The 27,135-nt window shown below is 40.5% G+C and overlaps 1 protein-coding gene across 7 annotated transcripts in view; it reads left to right on the forward strand.

The window, feature by feature from the left end:
- LOC311038090 (uncharacterized protein) overlaps nt 1–11,546 on the forward strand; it is a 71,383-nt gene extending 59,837 nt beyond the window's left edge. For all 7 annotated transcript variants that reach the window (XM_084047424.1, XM_084047425.1, XM_084047427.1 and 4 more), the window contains 5 exons: nt 1,442–1,615; nt 2,195–2,368; nt 2,439–2,591; nt 5,911–5,951; nt 10,837–11,546. In XM_084047424.1, the coding sequence (XP_083903550.1) occupies nt 1,442–1,615; nt 2,195–2,368; nt 2,439–2,591; nt 5,911–5,951; nt 10,837–11,441 (1,147 nt within the window). In that variant the 3' untranslated portion in view covers nt 11,442–11,546. The remainder of the gene's footprint in view (nt 1–1,441; nt 1,616–2,194; nt 2,369–2,438; nt 2,592–5,910; nt 5,952–10,836) is intronic.
- The last annotated feature ends 15,589 nt before the right edge of the window (nt 11,547–27,135 follow it).

Genomic DNA, 27,135 nt, shown 5'->3' on the forward strand with positions numbered 1-27,135 from the left:
CAACAACACGGAACAAACGGGTACTTTTGAGGAGCCGTACATAATTGTAACGTCCGTGGCCATGAGGTAAGCACTTTATATTTGAAATATGAATGTTTATGTAGATATAGGCCGTAAATGGAGAGTGCAAAGACCAGGTTGAAGTTCATCCATGACCGTCGTGACAGAGCCATGGATCGACACGCCCCCTTTCCACAGCCCCACCATATATATATGAACAGAAGTGCACGCCCACAATTCAGTCTAAACACATCCCACAAATGGACAGGGTGTTTATCAGAGTGAGTGTTACACACACACTCAAAAACTTTAATGTGGCCTGTATGTGAACATAAAACAACAAATATACAAAGTGCCCTTTGGCAAAAGTGTGGAACTAGAGGAAAGGTTGTGATGTCACTTAATCAGTAAGTTTGGTCATCCATGGAGCACGGATGTATTTGATAGGACATTTTAGTTGGTCACCACTAGAGGTCATCCTCTGGGTAACATGAAGTTAAATTGCCTGTATCTATCAGTTTATGTTGTTGGACGGACAGACTGACTTACTGACCAACATTTGTTTATGGTGAATTAAGAATCCAAAAAACTATTCTAGTAGTAGTCTCTCGCTACTGTGAGTGGTGCTTACCTTTCCAAAATATAACCATAGAAGAAGAAAACTAGAAATGTGCAATTTCAGGAAAGTCGAAGTGTGGTTGTCCCGACGCAGGTCGTGGGTTGCGGCCATCAGGACCCCGGGAATCCGTTGGGATAAATAGTGTTGGAGGACATGCAATATTCGATTCAAATGTGGCATTGATCGGATCTTGCATTCATGATATGTGCCGTTTTGTTTTTGAGAAATATGCCCCTCCCACTACTTTTGCAAGCCAATCACATTATCATATCCTGAGATCATGTGTAATTAATCTGGAGGGGATTGACGTTTTTTTTTAAACCTCTGGTCTAAATGGCAAAAACGTTTGGCACTGCGTTAAGTAGACGACCCTCATCATGTGTTTAAAATGTTGGGTTGATTGGACGTTTTGTTCATGATTTTGATGATTTTGATGATAAATATTTTTTTTTTGTAAAATAGGCCCCTCCCAATAACTTTGGAAGCCAATTACGGCCGAACGGTATGGACTGTCAAAATGATGTATGATGTGTTTTTGATCTCATCGGTCCATAGATCATGTGTAGCATGAGAGATTTGTGAGGTTTGGACAAAATATGTTGGAGGAAAAAGTAATACACTAAAAACATTACTAACTAATTAGTTCATAGATCCATGCAAGTTACACACTGTAGTATACAGATTATTTGTCTTTCACTTTTATGTTTTTTGGTTCCGTTCTTATATGACCTGTTAATATCTGGCTAACTAGAATTTCCTTGAACATGAACTTGTTTGAATCTGTGTTGATAATCTCTTATTTTACAACATCTACATTTACAGACTTGTTGGCTTTCAACTTAAAGCTCCAGAAGAAGAAATTGTGGCTTCAGCTCTCAGTTCTAATCCTTCACATCTGAGAGAATTGGACCTCAGTTATAATAAAATAAAGAATTCCTTCATGGCGCTCCTCTCTGCTGGATTGAAGAGTCCACATTGTAGACTGGAGATACTAAGGTCAGATTAATTAACCAGTATTCTTTTGATTAGTTCTGTTTTATTATTTATTGTTTGATTATAATAAGAATAATGTGAATAAAGTTGACATCATGGTATCCCACACTGCCTAGAATCATAATACGGTCCGAGTATGGCCTGAGTTGGTATTGGCTAGTCCGCACTCTTGCATTGCATCACAATGATACGGTACAGTAACTACAATATGTGATGAATCATGGCTGCTTGGGAATTATCACATCCAGTTACCCAATAATTGAGTGTCAAACTGGTATAAACACAGACAGGTTTGCTGGTTCCCCAGCCCACCAGCACATGCAAACACACACACACACACACACACACACACACACACACACACACACACACACACACACACACACACACACACACACACACACACACACACACACACACACTATAGAGTAGATTATCCCTATCTATTTTCCTAGTATTACTATTTTGTTTCCTCCCAGCTTTTAATTACACTTTCCAGGAAGTGATGTAATATTTATTTATGCTGGATCATCTGTTGTTAACTTGCTGCTGTCAATCTAGATATTTAATTTGTTATTACAGACTTGCTGGCTGTAACATCACACAGACAGGACTTAAAGTTCTGGCCTCAGCTCTCAGGTCTAATCTTTCCCATTTGAGAGAATTGGACCTCAGTTTCAACAGCCTGCAGAAATCACAACTGGCCCAGCTCTCTGCTGCACTGAAGAGTCCACATTGTAGCCTGCAGATCCTGAGGTAAATAATGTGTTTTCTCTCTGTGTGGATCTCTACAGCAGTAGTTTGTTAAATATGTATTTCCCTGCAGGTTGTCAGGCTGTGGGGTCACAGAGGAAGGCTGTTCTTCTCTGGCTTCAGCTCTGACCCTCAACCCCTCCCATCTGAAACAGCTGGACTTGAACTTCAGCCACATAGGAGATGCTGGTCTGAAGACGCTCTCTACTGTGCTGGAAACTCTCAAGTGAGTCCATGTTGGTTAGGGACAGGTCGACAAATGTAGCCCTGGGGGGGGGGCATGTTTTTTTTTATTCTTTTGGCTTTAGGGGGGGGTCATGCAACTTTCAGTGTTTTATAGTGCTGTCAAAGTTAACGCGTTATTGACGGAAGTGGAGTTACAGCTGTTTAAAGCCCAGCCAATAGGAACTCAGAGGGGGCGGGGCTTAAGCAATTTCAGGCTGTCCCTATTGGCCGTCTAAGTATACCTAGGAAGTTGTGTAGGTATTTGATGCTGGGAATCGGCGTTATGGCTGTTTAAAGCCCAGCCAATAGGAACACAGAGGGGGCGGGGCTTAAGCAATTTCTGCCTGTCCCTATTGGCCGTCTAAGTGTACCTAGAAAATTGTGTAGGTATTCAATGCTGGGAACCGAAGTTATGGCTTTTTAAAGCCCAGCCAATAGGAATTGTAGATCGGCCATTTTCACTTCCTGTTTGGCGTTGAAGTTTGACGCTTAGCCACGGTCACGCCGTTTTACGAAACCTCAAACTTTTGATAACTTTTCATCGTTAACGTCTTTTGTATACTCTGAGCGAATTTGAGGCAGATCCGACAATCAGCGATGACCGGGCCCTCAACGTTCTGTCTACAATACAAACCTGTATGGTAATCAGCTGAAAAGTTAGGCTACATAGCTTAAGCGATTAAGCTCTTAAGCCTCTCCCTATTGACCGTCTAAGTAGACCTAGGGAGTTTCGAAGGTTTTCGATGGTGGGAACTTGAGTTAAGGCTGTTTAAAGCCCAGCCAATAGGAACACAGAGGGGGTGGGGCTTAAGCAATTTCAGCCTGTCCCTATTGGCTGTCCAAGTGTACCTAGCAAATTCTGTAGGTATTTGAGGCTGGGAACCGGAGTTATGTCTGTTTAAAGCCCAGCCAATAGGAACACAGTGAGGGCGGGGCATAAGCAATTTCAGCCTGTCCCTATTGGCCGTGTAAGTGTACCAAGCTAATTATGTAGGTATTCGATGCTGGGAACCGGAGTTATGGCTGTTTAAAGCCGAGCCAATAGGAACACAGGGGGGGGGCTTAAGCAATTTCAGCCTGTCGCTATTGGCCGTGTAAGTGTTCCTAGCAAATTTCGTAGGTGTTTGACGCTGGAAACCGGAGTTTTTGCTGTTTAAAGGCCAGCCAATAGGAACACAGAGGGGACGGGGCTTAAGCAATTTCAACCTGTCCCTATTGGCCGTGTGAGTGTACCTAGCAAATTTCGTAGGTATTCGATACTGGGAACCGGAGTTATGGCTGTTTAAAGCCCAGCCAATAGGAACACAGATGGGTGGGGCTTAAGCAATTTCTTCCTGTCCCTATTGGCCATCTAAGTGTACCTAATAAATTGTGTAGGTATTCGATGCTGGGAACCGAAGTTATGGCTGTTTAAAGCCCAGCCAATAGGAATTGTAGATCAGCCATTTTCACTTATTCACACTGTTTGGTGTTGAAGTTTGACGCTTAACTTTTCTCTTTTGAGTGAATTTGAGACGGATCCGACAATCCTTCTAGGAGGAGTTTGTTACTCAACCCGTGAAAATGCCGTGAAATGAACAAAAACGCCATTATAAATTAAAAATGTCCGACTTCCGGTTTGGTTTCGGTCATGGCTCCAAGAGAGTTTTTGGTAAGTCGGGACATGATACAGGTGCGTACCAACCAATTTGCATACGTTTTGGTGAAACCTTATTGTGGGGCTTGAAGCACAAACTTTTGTAGGGGGGGCTATTGAGCCATCAGGCCACGGCCCTTTTTGAAATGATTTATACATATAATTTTTCGCCACTGGTGATGTGTGTGCAAAGTTGCGTAACTTTTGGAGTACGTATTTGTGGTAAAGACAGACACTGCCTTTCCCACTTTACCCTTTATAGCCTCACATGTTCCATTATTTTCATTATTTTCTGTTTAACATATGCATTTATCATACTACTCATTTCATATTCATTTCATTTATACAAACAACACAGAGACAATTGTTTGTTTAAAACATAACCACTTTATTGTATCTCAACAGTTTAAAGCTCCTCACCACATCAAACAAACACACATACTTGCCATGACCACTTCCTGGTCAAAGGACCACAGTGCTCCTAATATGGAGGGGTAGGGGAATTGGGACATACCATTTAACAGAGGGAGTGTGGGATTTTTCGGTATAAGGTATATTATGATTGAAAAGAGGTGTGTTGTTAAACATGATTCATACTTACCTTTTGATTGATTTGAATGATTTCTGTAAAGTTTGGAAAATGTTTTCTTTGTTTGAGTTCACTAGTAGTTTAGGTGAATGTGTTGAGGTTACCTGTCTTTCAAGACATGGTTGAGGCCAACAGGTAGAGGCCATACAGGTACATGATATTAGTCAGTCTAGTCTGAGGCCTGAATCAGTAAAGTCAGGGGCACCATGGTGCTGCGATAGCTCTGCCCTTTCCTAGCAGTCTGACAGAGTCAGTTTAGTCTCTGGACTGTTGCTTGTTTGAAGCATGTAAGTTTATTGTTTTGTATTTTTTTGAATTACTTTTTTTGGAAACTATTTTTTTTAAACATTTTTTTTGTGCACCTTAAGAAAAATAAATCCGGATTATTGCAACATTTGGTTTGTCATTCTGTCTACCTAGCCCTCAACCAAAAGAACTCTTTTACAGTATTGCCCCTCAAAAACGCAATTCATTATCGGGAAGGTAGTGGAGACGTTGTGTTAGACAGTTAGACATTGATTCAAACAATCAATCAATCAAAACTTTATTTATACAGCAGATCAGAGATGATTTTAAGAACAAGTAAAATGCAGCAATCTAAGTAATAGCAATGCTAAAAAATCTATGTTTTAAGATTTATTTAAAAAAAAATTCACAGATTCAGAGACCCGCAGAGACCCGCAGATCCCCCGGCAGACTGTTCCAAAGCGTGGGACCATAATAGCTTAAAGCTGCTCCTCCATACTTTTAGTTTTAGTCTCTAGAATCTGTAGGAGACCAGCGCTAGAGGATCTAAGGGCCCTGTCAGGCACGTACTTAGGAAGCTTTGCTGACAAGTAGGCATGTGCATTCCCATTAAATGACTTAAAAACCAGTACAACGATCTTAAAATCTATTCTAAAACTGACAGGCAGAGACTTTAAAATAGGCGTAATGTGTGCTCTCCGTTTGGTCTTTGTCAACACATGTGCTGCTGCGTTCCAGACAAGTTGTAACCGACCTGTACTTTTTTTTGGAAGATCAGACAGGAGAGCATTACAGTAATCAAGCCTGCTAGTGATAAAACACTATTCATTGTTGTTCTACTTCCTACAGTTTGAATCATGGAGGAGAACACTGGATTAAACCTCAACCCTGTGAGTATCTGTCTGTCTGTCTGTCACATTGACATGTTACACACCGTTTTATACTCTGTTGGCCCCTCTCTCTGTAGTAAGGGGATATTATAACAAAACATTCACCATGTGTTTTAAAGGTGTCTAGTAAGTTCAACTCCCCTAGGGGAACCTGTAGTAAGTTCAACTCCCCTAGGGGAACCTGTAGTAAGTTCAACTCCCCTAAGGGAACCTGTTGTAAGTTCAACTCCCCTAGGGGAACCTATAGTAATTTCAACTCCCCTAAGGGAACCTGTAGTAAGTTCAACTCCCCTAGAGGAACCGGTAGTAAGTTCAACTCCCCTAGGGGAACTTGTAGTAAGTTCAACTCCCGTAAGGGAACCTGTGACAGCTGTTGAACGTTGGGGTACCAGCAACCATATGTTTCATTCTGCCTTAAGTAGCATGTCAGGGATCAAAGGTCAAACTAGGGTTTTTCATGATTCTGAATCCATTGTTTTTCACCAAAGACCCAAACCCAGCACCACCCTTGGTGGGAAACAGCCACACCCACTTTTGCAGCTTGTCGCAAACCGGTTTTGTGTTTAAAATTATATATTGTGGGTGCATTTAAACGAAAAAGTGACTTCATTAGTTAATTTCAATGAAGTTCAGGAGTGAAGCAGGACTGGGGTGGCCCTCAGGCGTGTAGAGGTGAGTCGAGGGGGGGAAGGTGGTGGAGGTAAGATGGAGGGGAGCCCTGGGCTGTTCCCCTCTTTTCTCTATGGATTTGAAAATCTCCAGACGTGGGGACTGAGCTAGGCCATCAGGTGTATGTGGGCTCCTCAGTGGGGATACAGTTTAGGCATTTAGCAGACGCTCTTAATCCAGAGCAATTTACGGTAAGCAAGGACACAAGATAATAATCATAATACATCATAATACATCAATAATACATTAAATGCATAGAAATAGTAATCTAATAATAAAGTAATACATAAGCAATCTGGGAACCCATCGCCAAATAATTTATTCTTTCATTTGGCTCTGGGAAGAGCTGAATGGAGCACCCGTGCGCAAGGAAGACAGGGTTTTGGTCTGCCCTTAGCGCTCCACTTCCGGTGGTGCGCTCATGTTTTCATTCCCACTAACAATATTTATCCTATTTCTACACGGAACACTACACCACTTCTCCCAGAGAACATGGATCGTTTTGGTTATACGCCCACTTGTTTCTATGATGAAAGAGCAAGTTAAAATGTGAATATCTTTCTGTGGTTTTGTCTGCTCCGAGGACGCTATTGTTGAATGAGTTTCGGTTTGTTTTCAGTGGGAAGGGAGCGCACAAACAGTAAATCCCGCCCACTACATTTGATTGGGTAAAGCGTGGCCTGCTTCCTGATCTGAAGGCACGCCCACTTGTAAGCTAACGCGCACACGTTCTGAACGGGGCTCTCGACAGATTCAGTAGCGTAGCTCTGAATCTGTTCTTGAGAGATTAATACATAAGTAAACCAATAATCTAATAATAACTAATACATACGTAAACCAATAACCTATCATCAGCCTACATTGAAACTATACACACTATAGGATGCCAGGTAAACAATGACCTGACATCTGTCTACATAACATGCTATCTAAGTTACATTTTAGCCTTTGCATAATCCTGCAAGGTCGTCAAGGCTAGGGCAAGTGTAATCTGAGTTCCCAGAAGTTTTCGCCAGCTCTGGCGAGGAACTTCTGGGCCACAGCCCTGGTATTTGTGGGCGGGATGTACGTCACGCTCTGAATCTGAGCGGACACGCCTCTTACCGGTCTGAGAGCTGTGCAACTCGTCTAAAAAGTCCGACGAGAGGCAAACAGCAGTACACAACAATGGCGGCCGAAATTTCTCAAGGGGAAATTGCTTCCCGTCGATCCTATTTAGATGCATCACCCACTGCATGTGGATCCCGCCCCCTTTTCTTCATTGGCTGTTGATTTGAATCACAACGCAGTGGCCGCGCCCCTGCTGTCCAAGCTCCGACGCTAACCCTCCCAGACTAGGGCAAGTGCTATGGGCTGAGGTGGAGTCTGAAGAGGTGAGTCTTCAAATTACGGCAGAAGATTGCGGGATACAGTGGAGAGACATGGTACCTTATGGGCCTGGAGATCTGCAAGCTCATAGCGGGTCTAAAGTAGTATTTCATAATTTGACTATTCAAAAATAGCAGATCTGCAAGCTCACAGCGGGTGACTTTGTGCCGCGCTATGACCTTGTAGATCTGCTATTTTTGAAAGATTGTGAAACTTTGTGCAAATCTTTGAATATATACACATTTTTAAACTTTAAAATTAAATATTTGCTTCTGGGGGTCCCTAGAACAAAATATGTTGAGATATGGCGGCCAAATGGATGATAGATGATATATATGAGATTTATATAAGATGATAGTCTATTCAAAGAAGACAATTTGTGCAATGCGCTCCAAATTACACACTTCAGTTGTATTCATCGATTACGCAGGAAATAATGAACTGATTACAAAAATATACATTTATCTCTAATCAGTAACATGTAGGTGATATGTATGTCTATCAAATGTGGTTTTATTGAAAGGCAATCAAAGGCTTGAGTTTAGAAAGCCAACGTCGGGAGTATGTTTTCCTATGTTAAATCCCCAGGGTGGGGCTGGAGAGCTGAAGAGCTGTGTTGCCAGATTTGCAAGAGGAATAAGCAACCAGGTCTATGAAAACAAGCCCAAAAGAAGAGACTATAATAGGCCACATGAGCACTTCAAACATATATATGTCGGCCATTAAATAATGTGCATATTTATATATGTTGGCTATTTACATATACCCATATCTACAAGCTCACAACTGTTCTACCATTATGTACAAGCAACTTTACAGAAAAACAAGCCCAATGTGGCTTATAATAAGCAGACCTGGCAACACTGCAGACAGGGAGAATGGAGACCCAAAATAGCCACTTTTGCGGGGGAACGCCCCTTGCGCAGTCCTATATCCTCAAATAATGGGTTTAGCCAGTCCGGCCCTTTATAGGGCCCTAAGTGTATTGTCTATCTATGACATTAAAGGCCTTTGCAGACAGGGTGCGATTTTTCGCACGGAAAAAACGGACAATATCATTTTTTAAATGAACACATGGTTCTCAATGACCCCATGCACACCGGCTCCGAATTTACCGCGCGGCGATGCGATGCGTTTTTTTTTTTTTCAATCGAACCCAGTTCGACTTGTGTGTGAGGACACACAGACAAGGTGTGAGGACAGACAGACAGGGTGTGAGGACAGACAGACAGACAGACAGGGTGTTAGGACAGACAGACAGACAGACAGACAGACAGACAGACAGACAGACAGACAGGGTGTGGGGACAGACAGACAGGGTGTGAGGACAGACAGACAGACAGGGTGTGAGGACAGACAGACAGGGTGATGTATCATACAATGTGAGTGTGTGTGACGCATTGTGAGCTTGTAGATCTGCTATTTTCTAAAACTTTTGACAAAATGTGAAAAACTTGGAATGTTTTTGCAAACAATTTAACACCACAAATAATATATGGTGGTCCCTGGCAATAACTGGTTAGACAAGGACTTACAGTCAGTGGAAAGAGCATTCACATTTTTTACTTAAGTAAAAGTATCAATACTGCAATGTAGAAAATCTAGAAATACTCTGTTACAAGTACAAGTCTGGAATTAAAATTAGTAAAAGTACAAAAATGTTGTTATCTAAATGTACTTAAAGTACCAAAACTAGAAAGTAGGCTACTCATTATGCGAAATGTCTCATTTCGCAAGTTTTCAAATGTATGGCCGATGTATGACACTCGACCGAGACTGTCCTCCTGGCAGTGACGGAGTCGCTCCATGCCGCTAGAGTGAACTCTCTCTCCTCCGTCCTGATACTCCTGTACCTGTCTGCAGCGTTCGACACAGTGAACCATCAGATCCTCCTCTCCACCCTTGAGGGGATGGGCTGGGGGATGGGGATTAGTCTCTGCACTCTCCCTGTTTGCATCCTACCTGACAGGTCGCTCCTACCAGGTGATGCTGAGAGGGTCTGTGTCAGAACCACACAGGCTCACTACTGGGGTTCCCCAAGGCTCGGTTCTGGGTCCTCTTCTTTTCTCTCTCTACACTACATCTCTTGGTGCTGTCATTCCCACTCCCATGGCTTTTCCCACCACTGCTATGCCGATGACACCCAGCTGATCCTCTCATAGCTGATATATTGCACTTTTACCGTAGCGCTAGGTATACTCTTGGTTGCTTGTTTTTGCAGAAAATGCACTTAAGACTTCTGGTGATTAGTAGTTTTGTTCCCTACCTACCATGTTGAATGCACTTATTGTAAGTCGCTTTGGATAAAAGCGTCTGCTAAATGACTGTAATGTAATGTAATGTAATGTAATGTAGGACATCTTTTGAAAATAGCTGATCTGCAAGATCTGTGAGCTTGTAGCTCGGCTATTTTCGAATGAACGAAATGTATATAGGAGTGAAGTGGAATGTAAGTTTTGTAATAATAATCTAAATCTACAAAGTTACTACTAACTAAAGTTTTTAAATAATTGTAGTAATAATAATAATGATAATAACAATAATAATTGTAATTGTAGTGGAGTAATGTTTTTTTTCAACACCCCTGTATATAGCAAGCAAATGCTCACCTATACAATGAACAACAATACAGTGAAGAAGTGCTTCTACAGGCTGTGTGTGTGTGTGTGTGTGTGTGTGTGTGTGTGTGTGTGTGTGTGTGTGTGTGTGTGTGTGTGTGTGTGTGTGTGTGTGTGTGTGTGTGTGTGTGTGTGTGTGTGTGTGTGTGTGTGTGTGTGTGTGTGTGTGTGTGTGTGAAAATTATGTGTTTAATGTTTACTGTTTAATGTTTATGTTATTTTCTCATCAGATTTCCATCGTCTCATACTGGACGCAAACACAGCACACTTGATCCTCTCTCTGTCTGAGAACAACATGAAGGCGACACGGATGGAACATAATCAGATCAAACCTGATCATCCTGACAGGTTTGATGAACAGGCCCACGTTCTGTGTTCAGAGGGTCTGACTGGACGCCGTTACTGGGAGGTAGAGTGGAGTGTACAGGCTCAGATAGCAGTGACTTACAGAGGAATCACAGGAAAAAACAGGAAAGGAAAGGGTAGGGACTGTCAGCTTGGATTCAATGACCTGTCCTGGAGTCTGGCCTGTAGAGATGGTCACCATGGTAACAGTTACTCTGTCACACACAATAGTAAGGACACTGTCCTTCCTGTCCGTCCCTCTGACTCCAACAGAGTAGCAGTGTATCTAGACTGGGCTGCTGGGTCTCTGTCTTTCTACAAAGTGTTAGAGGACACTCTGACACACCTTTACACCTTCCAGAACACATTCACTGAACCTCTCTATGCTGGGTTTGGGTTTAGTTCTGTTTCCTCCTCTGTGGCTCTGTGTGAGGACAGACAGGGAGTGAAGACACACAGACAGGGAGTGAAGACACGCAGACAGGTGTGAAGACAGACAGACAGGGTGTGAGGACAGACAGGGTGTGAGGACAGACAATATCTGTTGTATCTTCTATAAAAGACGTATCTTCTGTATTGTTCAATAAAAAAGCATTTTAATCCGATCAGTGGCCTCTTTCTCTGAATTTTCTCCAGGCTTTCAACTACGCGGTGTGAATAATTGAAAAAGAAATTGGGAAAAAGAATTAATATATTTTTTCAATTATCATCAACATTGGCCATCATCTTCAGTTTCAAAGTGCTTTATTTTTAAAGCATATAAAAAAGTGTTTTACATACAAAAAGAAATAAAATTATACAAGCTTAAGTAAATTCTCACTATGAACCCCAATTGTTTCAGAAGACATAATAATAATATAATAATATAGACACTAATAACAAATATAATATAAATACTGCATGAATATAAATTCCACTTAAATCATAGTCATATTCTTGTCATCTTGACCAAGTGTAGTTATTAACAATAACTTGAACAAAATATCTATAAGCCAGAGAGGGTCGCTTGTAAAAGAATCTAAGGCTTTGATGCTACAGATTAGATGTTGGCCGATTTGACAGTGCAGAAACATAATTGCCTTGATGTAACATTAACAAGCGTCAACGAGTGCCAGCTTGACACAGACACACACCTCCCCTCTGCAGTGCTGTGACTGGAGTTTGTCTCATTTCTCGCCAAAAGCCCTTGAATATATTAAGAATTACTTTGATTATGGTAAGCTCACATGTCATATAACACACACCATACCAGGCATCCCACCCTGGAAATTTTCATTTCAGGGAGGTCAAGAAAATATATGAGGATATATATCCCACTGAGCATTTTTTGGTCTATTAGACGTCTAAAATACGTCTAAGGGGTAGGCTAAAACAGGGTTATAAATGGTCTACTGGTGAAAGTTTTTTAGCGGTCTAGGCTTAGCCTAGACGTTGATTAGCTGTTTTTTAAACGTTTATTTATAGACCGTCTATATTATAGACGTTGAAATGACGTCTATAATATAGACGGTCTATAAATAAACGTTTAAAAAACAGCTAATCAACATCTAGGCTAAGCCTAGACCGCTAAAAAACTTTCACCAGTAGACCATTTATAACCCTGTTTTAGACGGAGGTCTAATAGACGACTATGGCTCAGTGGGATGATCTATGACACATATATTTCCTATAAATCCACATCTATGAACCTGCATATGGCATATATGCAGCATATATTTTGCATATAATTGCCATATATTGGCATATGTTTAGTAGGTGGGCTCTATTTCCAGGAGGCTCCTGCAACTTAAGAGAGAGGCAGGATGTCTGCCATACAGTAAGAACTCGTCTAACTTTCACTAGGCCAAAAAAAAAAAAAGAGTTTTGGGAAAAAAAACAAATAAAAAAACAATAACTCATACCAAATATCAACAACGTCCAAATATCAACACCGTTTTAGAAACGGAAACAAACCGCAACCACCTGTCCTTACAAGCATCTTCACAGAAAAAAAACAAGGGCAATGTTGCTTACAATTAGCAGACATGGCAATCAATCATGGCTCGTTCCAGACCTTTTTTTACCAAACCCGCCAATCACAGCGCAGGGTTGGGGGGGTGCAATTGGGTCGATGTCCAAACCTCACATATAGGGGCGGTTGCACCGCCCAAAAAGCATGAAAAACATATATATATACAAAAATCACACCCAGTGTGAAGTGGGCGGTGTGTGGTCATCACAACATGACTCACTTAAAAAAACATAAATGTGTCTTTTTAAGTCCATACTGCTATTCATAGGGCTGCACATGTGTCATGTGTTTCGCTAGCCAATCACAGTCCTGAATTTGCAAAGTCAAATCACATTACAGCTAGTGGTGATGACACTAGCTGTAATGTGATTGGCTGACTTTGCTAAAGTATAGATTTGCATTGACTGTGGAAGGGTTAGGTTGTAGACTGCGTTGTAGACTATTGGCCAATCACGGTGCAGGATTGGTCAGTGTCCAAACCTCACTTATAGGAGGCGGTTACACCGCCCACAAAAAAGGGGAGGGGGGGGTCGTCTGTCTACAGGGAAACTGGTACTAGCTCCTCGTTTGGCCTCCAGAAAGATGAGTTTTTAGGGCTGTTTTGAATGCGCTCAGCGAACTGCATTTTTTGAAGGATGGGGTTAGACTATTCCATACCTTGGTGGCTGTGCTCCAAACTCTTTTCAGATGGGGGTCCTTGACATGAAAACGTTTGAGAACCACTGGTCTAGCACAGTGGTTCTCAACCTGTGGGTCGGGACCACCCGGGGGGTCCCCACTTGATTTTTTGGGGGGTCTCCAAATGGCAGTGAAGTGAAAATTTAAGGACTTTTAAGATCGTTTTATTATCTAAAAAAAGAAAGAAAATAAAACAGAGCATTACTGCATCAATAGTAATCAACAAACTTTACTATCGTCAAACATTGGACAAATTGTCAAATAATAAAAGAGGCAACTATTGTGAAAATAGCAGATCTACAAGCTCACAAAGCCTTACAACGTGGAACTGAGTCAAACTAAATGTATTGCCTCAACTCCTACAATTAAAAGCTTGTTAGGGTGGGGGGTCCCCAGTTCCAATATGATTATTTTGGGGGGTCCCCAGTTAAAATTTTAAATATGATCATTTTGGGGGTCCCCAGTTCAAATATGATTATTTGGGGGGTCCTCAGTTCAAATATGATTATGTTGGGGGGTCCCCAGTTAAAAGTTCAAATATGATTATTTGGGGCGTCCTCAGTTCAAATATGATTATTGTGTGGGTCCCCAGTTCAAATATGATTATTTTGGGGGGTCTCCAGTTCAAATTTGATCATTTTGTGGGGTCCCCAGTTCAAATATGATTATTCCGGTCCCCAGTTCAAGTTGTATTCATAATGGAAAAATGAACATTTACTCCAATGAACGGTTTTGAAAATCATTGTATTAACCTATAAAATGTAATTTCACATTTATTTTGAACCTTTCATGTATATTTACTCATATCTTCAATAAAATGAAACCAATGTTATTGTATTTACATTGTGCTGATGTTACATTCATTAATACTATAATGTTAATGCAAACTAAATGAAAGAAAAACATTAGGATGTAATGTATTTACAGTGAGGGTCATTCACCTTTCTCTACTGAGATACACACACACACACACACACACACACACACACACACACACACACACACACACACACACACACACACACACACACACACACACACACAAAATAAAACAAATCTGTGTGATACTGTAGATTTAATTAGGACTGTTTCATGATTTCCCCATTTGGGACACCATATACATTTAGTGACATAACTCCATGAGTATTAAAGCCACTTTTACACCTTTCCAACAAGACATATGTCTTGCTATGACAATCCATTACAGAGTCACTACAAAGTAAAGAGAACATTCTACATATTTACATTTCCGCCTATTGTAAGTATGTGTTCAAATGACTGTATCTCCTATTTACATTCAGATATTGACATTCTTTTCTAGAATGTAGAGGGATGTCCTGACTTCAAGTATGCCAAGTTTTAAACCTATCAGAGCTTCCATTGTGAATCTAAATTATTTTATATGCCTCAACCCCCAGACGGCCAGGCTTTATTTTTAGTTTGGGGTGTATGACTTTATATATCAATTTCACCACTTTTGCAGTAAAATATTTTTATACAACAATCCATTTCATGTATGGGAGGCCTTAGAGATGAGCAAAAACTATGTTGTGTTTGGTCCTAACTCTGGGAGGGGTATCTCGAAAATTAAAGCCCTTTTTGGCTGTTTGTGACAGGCCTGCAGTTTAAAGCTTGTTGTGTGACTTCGAGGACATTAAGTACATAATGACACATTTTCGGGTTTTCGGCCCAAAAGTATGTTAATTGACTGGGCCGGCCCAGTTAGGGCCGGGCCTAAATGTGTAGGCCCGTTGAGAACTCTATACTTAAAGGGCAAGACCACTTTGGTAGAGGTTTGGGTTGTGTAGTTACCTTGCCATGATGTAACTCCAAAGGTGGACAAGAAATCAAAAATAATTGCTCTATTGATTAGAAATTGATAATTCAAAATATGCTCCTCATTGACTTGCATTGTACAGTGAAACAGCTCTCAAAGTCACTCTTTTAGCACATATACGAACACAAACAAAGTTGATTCAGACAATATAGAACATCACCAAACCCAGTACTGTTTGTTTTTTTAATAAGAATGTCAACTTCCTGTTGATTTTACCATTTGAAGATCCGGATCCGCGGATCCAGTCCGGGTTTTCTTCTTAATAAAAATCGCAAAATCAACAGGATGTTAACATTTTTATTTAAAAAACAAACAGTACTACTACCAAAGTAGTACTACAGTACTACTTTGGTGATATTCTATTGTCTGAATCAACTTTGTTTGTGTTCGTTTCCGTGCTATAAGAATGACTTTGAGAACTGTTTTACCTTACAATGTAAGTCAATGAGGAGCATATTTTGAATTATCAATTTCTAATAACTGGAGCAATTATTTTTTATTTCTTGTCCACCTTTGGAGTTACATCATTGCAAGGTAACTACACAACCCAAACCTCTACCAAAGTGGTCTTGCCTTTTAAGTACATGTACTGTACTTAGTTACTTTCCACCAGTGCACCACTGCCCTTTATACTACGAGATAACTAAAATGAATATTTGTGTGTGTGTGTGTGTGTGTGTGTGTGTGTGTGTGTGTGTGTGTGTGTGTGTGTGTGTGTGTGTGTGTGTGTGTGTGTGTGTGTGTGTGTGTGTGTGTGTGTGTGTGTGTGTGTGTGTGTGTGTGTGTGTGTGTGTGTGTGTGTGTGTGTGTGTGTGTGTGTGTGTGTGTGTGTGTGTGTGTGTGTGTGTGTGTGTGTGTGTGTGTGTGTGTGTGAATTAACCACTTAAGCCCTTTTCAACTTTTTCAATTTCATGGACCCCCAAAATCATATGTATTTGGCCGCCGACCCTCATCTCAAAATTAAAAAAAATGTTCCAGTGACCCCTGCAGAAGCAAAGATTTGACTTAAAAATGTTTGCTTTAAAAAACATATATATTAAAATGCACAAATGTTCAAGATTTTTCAAAAATAGCAGATCTTCGTGACGCGCTATGAGCTTGTAGATCTGCTATTTTTGAATGGCCAAAGAATAAAATAATGGTTAAAGTGGTTAAACAGATGCTTTCCCGGTTTTAAAGGGTTAAAAGCCTTTAAAGCAGGGGTATTCAACAGGGGGTCCAGAATTACTACGGGGGGGCTGCCAAATCTGTGTGTGATGATAGGTCATTTTAGTTTTTTACATGAACTTACTTGAACCCTAGCATCCCTATATTCTGGGATAACCTCGCATCACCAGTCTTTCCACCTCGGAGAAAAGCCTGGTCTGCGTTCCAGAAGACAACATATGATCCGGTCTAGACCACGCCTACTGGAAAGAAAAAATCCTGCCCATCCGGTTTTGCGGTGCCGCTTTGTTTTGGTTCCCCAATCCCTATTTAAATGGAATAGAATTTCTCCGTGGGATAATACCGACGCTAAATAGTCTCCGGATAGTGCACGCACATTTACATTTAAAAAATAAGCTAAACAATGCCGCATCAAGGATTTTATTAGCACGGACCTATTTTGGGGTGAGACGTCTTTCCGGTTCTGCCCATCCGGCCACTTTTTCTTTGTTTTACTTCCGCTCCCGACCGGATCATATACCCGAAAACGGAATGCTGCCCAGGCTAATTCTGGGAGGAAGATTTGCCAAAAATAGCCGATCTACAAGCTTGCGCTGTGACGTGTTGTGAGCTTGTAGATCGGCTGTTTTTTGGTGACGAGGTTTGGTGTAGAGGGGAAAAAAGAGCAGAACCAAGAACAGAGCCAAAGGTCAAGTTTAATAGGTATTGAGGTTTTAAATGGTTAAATGTCTGAAAATACACAAAATTAATCCAACATTTATAGAAAAGATGATAGTGCTGTCAATCAAGTCTATTAAGCTGTCTATGAAATCTATGAACAAGTTTATTCACCAACACAATTGGATAACACATGTAGGGGTCCCTGCTTCACCTCTCTCTCTACCAGGGGTCCTTGGCCTGAAAAACGTTGAAGACCCCTGTTTTATTATAGGACTGACTGACATTCCATTGCTGCCCATCTTAAAACCCTCCATCTCCTCAAATAGTAATGTCATACATTGAACAGCAGATGGCACTATATTCTCTATTTTTGCCTGTACTTCTTCATTCAGTATTATAGGCACTTAGGCATGTGCTCACTTGAATGAGTGTTTATGCAACTCTGACTTAGTTTCCATGACGTTTGAAGAAGTGTCACAGACAATAGTGGAAAAAGTACTCAAATTGTTTACTTAAAAGTATTAATACTGCAATGTAGAAATACTCTGTTACAAGTAAAAGTCAGGAATTCAAAATGTACTCAAGTAAAACAAAAGTATACTACAAAAGTATTGGCATCAAAATGTACTTAAAGTACCGAAAGTAAAACTAGTTATGCAGAATGTCCCGTCTACAATGTGTAAAAGGCTTTTGAAAATAGCAGATCTACAAGCTCACAACGCGTCGCATGGCTTGTAGATTGCCTATTTTCAAATAGCTTACATAGAAGGAAAAAAAGACCCACATATTTAAATAGTTCAAGTTTAAATATTAAGAAATAATGTAGTCTCTTATCAAACATAATTTAATGACACATTTCCCTTTTGCAAATAGTCTTATTTTCTTAAATGTTATTTAAACAATATGAAACCAACCAAATAAAGTTTGATATTAAGAACCTTTTAATATTTCCAATTGGTAAAAACGTATCTTACCGGTAAATGTGTATTCATCCAAATGAAAGGTCAGTCAGCATAATTTGAGCAGCAAAGAAACAAAATATGAATAGTGATTAATATTAGGATAATTGGCTCAATTCAACCCAGAGCATTTGGTTCATTTTGCCCCACAGGCCACACCATTTTAGACAACATTGGCAAGAATAATACTTCAGGCATTTTGTTTTGCTAAATATTATTCACATGGTTTTATACACTGGCAAATCACCAACATGCATGATAATATATACTTAGACCTGGATACATTTCCTTTAATATGACGGTTATTACACCTGACATGTAGACATTTTACTTTGACCAGCAAAAAACTGCAAAAAAACAAAGAAAATGTTTTCCACTTTCCCCATGTGCTTCCCAACTTCACAGCCAGGTGTAAATGATTGATGTTGACTAGATTTAAGGTCACATGGCAACACAGTTTTCTAGTTTTCTAGAGCAGTGGGGTCCAGGGACTCTCAGGGTTCCTTAAGATGGTTCTAGATTGACCCAAGCTAGGCACAGCAGCCAAGACATTCACAGGTGTTATCAATGATACTAATGAAGGCTCTGTTCCATTCTGGTCAGACGGAGGCAGGGTGCTGATATTGTGCATGTTGGCTCACTGGAAACACCCCCAAATGGCCCTTTACGGGTGTGTAACTCTCAGAGTTATGGGGGTCGTGGAAATCTGAAATTCAAAAATCTGAGAACTACTGTGCTACACTAAATGGAACAGAGCCTTCATTAGTATCACTGGTAACACCTGTGAAGGAAGTGATAATATGGCTGCTGTGCATAGAGCCTAGTCTCTAACTCTGACAGTGTACAAATGGAACCAAATGGACCCACATCGTGTCAGAGTTGAGGGGAATCCTTGAAATGTATGTTTGAGAACCTTCTATCTCATATTACGCCGGTCTCCCCTACATTGAACAACAGATGGCGCTATATGCTCTATTTTGTCTGAACTTCAGACTTCAGTATTATAGCCAGGCATGTGCTCACATTGAATGAGTGTTTATGCAACTAGTTTCCATGATATTTGAAGCAGTGTCACGGACACGTGTGTGTGTGTGTGTGTGTGTGTGTGTGTGTGTGTGTGTGTGTGTGTGTGTGTGTGTGTGTGTGTGTGTGTGTGTGTGTGTGTGTGTGTGTGTGTGTGTGTGTGTGTGTGTGTGTGTTAAAGAGAGAGCAGGCTCTGCTAGTCAGCCTGGCACTATGTAGCCAACCTCACTCTGTCTGTCTGTCTGTCTGTCTGTCTGTCTGTCTGTCTGTCTGTCTGTCTGTCTGTCTGGCGGTGATGCCAAAAGGCCAGGAGGAGACAGCCTGCATTATAGAGCTATGTCTTAACAGAATGTTCCATGCTATGTGGCATTACTGTGCCTGGCTGGTGTTGTTTGATCTGTAGCAGGGCTCTTCAATGTCTCTCAGGATCCCTTATTAGAGCTGATATATCCCCACTACATATTCTGTAAAACTGTGTTGGAGATTAAACGCGGTGAGCTTGTAGATCTATTTTCGGGGAATGTTGCTAGAGTGTTGGTGGTGTATGGTATATATATATATATATATATATATATATATATATATATATATATATATATATAATCGTTGCTGTCCGGCAGAAACCAACTCCCTTTTTCCGCTTTTGCATTTTTTTTCCATAAATCAGTGCTATTGAACACCCTTACTTCTGTGTGTTGATTCAAAAAATATTAAACCAATGAAAAGTATTAAAAAGCGTGTCTGACAAAACCAGCAAACTCCATTGGGGGGGTGGAGTTAGCTGGTTTTGCTGACTCCAGGCTCCACCCCCTTTTGACCTTCAACCTCATTGTGAGCTTGGAGGTCCATTCAGCTGCACTTATCAATGATGAACAAAACCTCCTAACTCCACTTTTTGTTTATTTTTTTCCTGAAAATGTTACATTTTGGAGTTTGCTGGTTTCTGCCGGACAGCAGAGATATATAAGTTATATCACACAAAGATTTGGCGGCCCCCCTTTTCGTAACTCTGGAGACTCATGATCTAGGCGTATTAGCATTTTGATAGCAATGAGACACTATGGCTATAGTTAGCACCAACATAAGTCGATTCATTCCTGTGTCCATTGTCACCCATATAGAATTAGCTTAGCATTGTGGCCCACCCAGCCATGCAAACTGTGTCTCAACCGATGTTGGATAGTAAAGTGATATTTTACTGTAATATTACTTTCCCCAGGAAGGAGTATAGGCCTAGTGTAAAGGATTGCAATTGTCAGAACAGTTATTATATTACAATTTACTTATCCAAGCAACTCAACATCCCATGCCTACATTATATCGATGCTGTCGGGCGGAAATCTCTTATCTCCATATTTTTTAACTCATGATTTTGCAACCCATTTTTTTTTCACCCAGTGCCAATTGTCTAAGTAATCCTGGGCACTACACTCCCTCTGCCAGCCTAGGTAAAGCCCAGAGCTGAGCCTCCTTCAATGCATGAGAGCTAGCAAGCCGCTATTTATCACCTGACAGGGGGGAGTTTCCCCAGTAGGACGTAGCGCGTGGAAGGAACACGTTATTCCAACCAGTTCCTTTCCCCTCCATCAGGGAGAGGCAGTATAGAGACCAGGATTTATACATGTTTTTGTGAGGGTACCTACCCTAGGGGACACGGGGAGAACATACAAACTCCACACAGAGGCCCTTTCACCAATCCCACCTAGGGTATGGGCACTGATGACGCGGAGGAGAGAACACGCCCCCAAGATTGCAGATCTACAAGCTCACCGTGCGTCACATTTCGACGCGTTGTGAGCTTGTAGAGCGGTTATTGTTTGCCGAATGTTCCCGGCAATGGGGATGCTGGGGTTGAAGTGGTTAAACGTCAAGTATACAGTTATTAGCGATGGTAATGTAGTAACATATGGAGCGAATTACTTTTGATACAAAGTAACAAGTAACGTGATATTACTTTAAGCAAAAGAGTAACTTATTAGACTTCATGAATGACTTGGCCAATGGTACTGTCTGTCTGTCTGTCTGTCTGTCTGTCTGTCTGTCTGTCTGTCTGTCTGTCTGTCTGTCTGTCTGTCTGTCTGTCTGTGTCTCTCTCTCTCTCTCTCTCTCTCTCTCTCTCTCTCTCTCTCTCTCTCTCTCTCTCTGTGTCTCTGTCTCTTTCTGTCTGTCTCTTTCCTCTCTCTCTCTCTCTCCAGACAGTGTGAAACAGAACCCTCTCTCACCCTGTCTGTATCTGTGTGTAAAAATGCCTCACTCACCCCACCCTCCCACCCTGCTCGATGATCGCCCCACTGGACAACTGCTCTGACTCAAAAAAACGGATTAAAGATGACTCTCTCTCTCTCTCTCTCTCTCTCTCTCTCTCTCTCTCTCTCTCTCTCATCTCTCTCTCTCTCTCTCTCTCCCTCCCCCCTCTCTCTTTCTTTGCTTTCTTTCTTGTTCTCTTTTTTTCGTTGTCTTTTCTCTTTCCATGCAGGCCGGATGAAAGCTCTGGCAGACACCCACTCAATACACATACCATTCAGCCCGGACACACAGGAAGTCCTATGTACTGGGGAGAGAGAGAGAGAGAGAGAGAGAGAGAGAGAGAGAGAGAGAGAGAGAGAGAGAGAGAGAGAGAGAGAGAGAGAGAGAGAGAGAGAGAGAGAGAGGGAGGAGGGGCAGCGGCGAAGTAACTAAGTACATTTACTCAAGTACTTTACTTTACTTTATTTGTTTATTTAGGGGACAGCACATGTTAAACCCTGTTAAAACCGGGAACGCACTTTGACCATTATTTTATACTTTGGTCTATTCAAAAAATAGCAGATCTACAAGCTCATAGCACAGCTTGTAGATCTGCTGTTTGTTTTGAAAAATCGTGGGCACATTTTGTAATATATATATATATTATATATATATATATATATATATATATATATATATATATATATATATATATATATATATATATATATATAATTTACATAATTAACTCAAATCTTTGCTTCTGCACATTCTACAAATGTCTTCTAAATCCTACTTTTACTCAAGTCAATTCTGAATTATGGACTTTTACTTGTAAAAGCGTATTTTAAAAACTTTGGTTTAGTTGCATGGCAGTTTCAGATCATTGATGCAAAAACATACACAGCAAAATCATCAGTTTTAAGTTACAAATGGGTCAATTAACACTGAGGATTTTTTTTACTGTGTACATTAATCAATTAAAGCACTATTTCATACTTTGTCTATTCGAAAATAACAGCTCTACAAGATGTGCTATGTTTTATCAACACATTTTTGCTATTTCTTTTTAACTTTTACTCCAGTAACATTTTTAAACAAGGCCTTTTACTTGTTTGTAGCAGTGTATTTTTATATTGGGGTATTGATACTTTTACTCAAGTGAAACTAATCCGAGTACTTTTTTCACAACTGGGGAGGGGAGGGGAGGGGGGTTGAGATGAGATGAGGGGATAGAGTACAGAGGGAGAATGTTGTGAGGAGACGGGGACGGGGACGGGCACAAGAGAGGGGGCTAAACTCAAGTCATGTGAACCTCATGAGAGCTAACCTACAAAAACGACAGTCTTACTTTTCCACCAAACTGGAATCTTATTCCATTTAATTAACTCTATTTACCTCTTAATCTTAAGATCTTATTTGTTGATTCGCTCTGTTTTCGCTAGAGACCCCCCCTTTTTTTTTATTATTCGGTCACACGAAAAGGAAAACAAAAAAGTTGCCCGATTTCAAAACAGAAACGACCACAATTTTCTTCTTAAAGATTTGCGTCGTAAATGATGGCGGAGGGTAAAAAAAAAAGCACGCTCTGTTTTGAAACACAGCTTGAGTGAAAACAAAGGGTTTGGTTGTTGTGCGGCTGTCCAAACATAATTGAGATGGTAAATCTATTTGCACACTTTTTTTTTTTGACCATCGACATCCCTCGTTGATCCCTTTTTCTTTCGGCGACTCGGAGGGCCATGAGTTCTGGGCTAGAAGAAGCTTAATCCGGGGAGGGGAACGCATCTTTGTCGTTTTAAGATTTCTATGGCTATTCAAAAATAGCAGATCTACAAGCTCATAGCGCGGCACCGAGTGCCGCACTTTTACTTCAAGTAAGAAATGTGAGTACTTTTTCCACCACTGCTTGTTACTGTCTAGATTTAGATTCTTATCATAACACACATGAACCACTGAAGCCCTATTTTATACTTTGTCTATTCGAAAACAGCAGATCTACAGTACAAGCTCTCTGTTTGACCAGAATGGAACAGAGCCTTCATTAGTATCATTGGTAACACCTGTAAATGTCTTCATAATGGCTGCTGTGAATAGAGCCTATTGTGAGCTTGTAGATCGTCTATTTTCGAAAGATTCAGTGCACTTTTACTTTTTGGTACTTCTTCTATTTTGATGACACACTTTTACTCAACTAACATTTTGAATGCAGGACGTGGAAAACAGAGTATTTCTACATCGTGGAATTGCTACGTTTGCTTAAGTGAAAGATGCGAGTGCTTCTTCCATCGCTGGTTGTTGTTGAGAAGTTAGTGTTGGTGTGATGGGACCCTGTTGCCGTCCCAGTAATGACATTAGCTTGAAGGCCCATTCGTTATGGAAGTGTGAAGAATTGGGTCACGTGAGAGAGAGAGAGAGAGAGAGAGAGAGAGAGAGAGAGAGAGAGAGAGAGAGAGAGAGAGAGAGAGAGAGAGAGAGAGAGAGAGAGAGAGAGAGAGAGAGCGAGCACAGTGCGTTTGTTACTTTTTGACTGGGTTGCCTCAGTGTGTGTGTGTGCTTGTGCGTGTGCGCGCGCGTGTGTGTGTGTGTGTGTGTGTGAGCTCGTAGATCTGCTATTTTCAAATCATTTTACTACTTTTACTTTTCGTACTTTAAGTATGTTTTGATGCTAATACTTGTGTACTTTTACTCAAGTAACATTTTGAACACAGGCCTTTTACTTGTTGTAACGGAGTATTTTTTTCATAATGTTGTATTGCTGCTTTTACTTTTTTAGTAAAAAAGTGTAAGTACTTTTTCCACCACTGACTATACTATGTCAAATGTCCACAGAAGTATAGTAGGATTTGAGACACGGTTAGGACTAGGCATGCAGAAGTGAGAGTTGAGCCTGATGTATACTTTGCAGGCGTTTTGAGTTTGTAGATCTGCTATTGTCGGTGCATGACACTAGCGCGCAACTGTAAATCAGGCTTTAGGATTAAGGTTAAAAGGGGCGATGGAAAATCTGAAAAATTGCCTTTATAAAATTGCCATCCTAAAATGTTGATGTCCTCACAAGTGTAGTAATACCACTTTGTGTGTGTGTGTGTGTGTGTGTGTGTGTGTGTGTGTGTGTGTGTGTGTGTGTGTGTGTGTGTGTGTGGTGTGTGTGTGTGTGTGTGTGTGTGTGTGTGTGTGTGTGTGTGTGTGTGTGTGTGTGTGTGTGTGTGTGTGCTCCTGCTCACACAGAGAACCGGCGTCTAGTCGCATGCTTTGAATTACTGTACATTTGTGGCTGGTAGAGACAGCCCTCTGCCAACTGTCCCCCCCCCCCCCCCCACACACACACACACACACACACACACACACACACACACACACACACACACACACACACACTGGATCGCACAGCAAGCACCAGCACTCCCCACAAATCCCCCAGTGGTGGAAAGTATAACCAAGTAGATTTACTCAAGTACACAGTACTTAAATACAATGTTGAGGTACATTAACTTTTCAATTCTTTATGCTTCTACTCCACTACATCTCAGAGGCTAATATTGAACGTTCTTACCCCACTGTAGGCTTACAGCTTTAGGCACAAGCTACTTTGTAGTACTTTGTAGATTTAGATCACAAAACATATTGACCATGCAATTAAGACTAATATTTTATACTTTGTCTACCCGGAAATAACAGATCTACAAGCTATCGAAGACTGCTGGTGAGTTTCTAGATGTGATATTTTCCAAAGATTTTTGCACTGGTGTAAAGTAACTAAGTACATTAAATTAAGTATACTGTACTTAAGTACACTTTTGAGGATTTTTTACTTTACTGGAGTATTTCCGATTTTCAATACTTTTACTTTTACTCCACTACATCTCGGATCCAAATATTGTACTTTTACTCCACTACAATTATTTGACAGCTTTAGTTACTAGTTACTTTGTAGATTTAGATTATTATTACAAAACATACATTAACCACTTCGGCTCTGTATACATTTCGCGATGCGACGCATTGTGAGCTTGTAGATCTGCTATTTTCAAACGTTTTTTTTTCATTTTGAACTTGTGAAATGGGACATTCTGCACAATGAGTACTTTTACTTTTGGTACTTTAAGTACATTTTGACACCATTACGTTAGTACTTTCACTCAAGTACATTTTTAATACTTTACTTTTACTTGTAACAGTATTTATACACTGCATTATTGATACTTTTACTTAAAAAAAAAACATAGTACTTTTTTGACAACTTTGGAAACTTGTGAAATGGGACATTCTTGCATATTGAGTACTCTCTACATTGTATTGGTACTTTACTTAAAGGAATACTCCCAAAAAATATGAGTTTTTGTAACATTCCTGAGGCAATATTCCAGTATTTGACTAATGGAAGTTAATGGGAGACCAATCTTAACAAGAGAAAAACTATATTTAAAACCTTCTCTTTGAACCTGAATGATCAGTAGGCCTCTCATGCAGTGATTGCAGAGAGTTGTTTTGGAGTTTATAATATTATCATTTGATATAGTTTTTGCATTGGTCTCCTACCACAGCGGACACCACAACAAATACAGTATTGGCTCAGGAATGTGACACAAAAACAAACAAAAGACTCTCCATGAATTCCAGTCTTCATGGAGTGAGTAATTGATAGGAAAAAAGTGAAGTATTCCTTAAAGTTAAAAACAAACTGACAACTTCTGCCACTGCAATACCCCTCTTCTGAAGCGTTCCCTCTTTTTTACATGAAAAGACTGACGGGGTTGTACAAAAAATAATTACTTCATTTTTCCTACTGTCTTTAATTTGTTGTTGATTTTTTAATCTACTACCCTTCTCTTTGAAACACACACACACACACACACACACACACACACACACACACACACACACACACACACACACACACACACACACACACACACACACACACACACTCTCTCTCTCTCTCTCTCTCTCTCTCTCTCTCTCTCTCTCTCTCTCTCTCTCTCTCTCTCTCTCTCTCTCAGGCTCGTAAATAGTTACTCACACACACAGTATACACAAGGCAGCATCACCCACACACATTCCTATGGATTTGCCCCATTCAAACTCTTTTATTTTATAGTCTGCCTGGGTGTGTGTGTGTGTGTGTGTGTGTGTGTGTGTGTGTGTGTGTGTGTGTGTGTGTGTGTGTGTGTGTGTGTGTGTGTGTGTGTGTGTTTGCTAGGCTGCTAATCCGTGTGGCATTGCTGACTGTGAAGTCTCTCTTTGGTGGATTGGGTAAGGGAAAAAGAGTCAGGTGACTCATCAGCCTCGGCAGACAGTAACTAAGTACATTTACTTGAGTACTGTACTTAAGTAAAACATTTTAGTGTATACTTTACGTAATTGTTTGGGATGACTTTCACTCCACTCCATTACAAAGACAAATGTTGTACTTTTGACTCCACTACATTACTAGGAAGGGAAAAAGTACATTATTATTATTATTATTATTATTATTATTATTATTATTATTATTATTATGTCTTAAGCCCTATTTCAACTACTGTATAGTGAAAATAGAAGATCTGCTATTTTCACTATTATTGAAATTTTGTCGTTTCTACATTAACTCAAGTAGGCCTACAAATTTGACAGAGCAACT

Source organism: Gymnoscopelus microlampas, assembly GCF_963454915.1.
Source record: "Gymnoscopelus microlampas genome assembly, chromosome: 21".
NCBI lineage: Eukaryota > Metazoa > Chordata > Actinopteri > Myctophiformes > Myctophidae > Gymnoscopelus > Gymnoscopelus microlampas.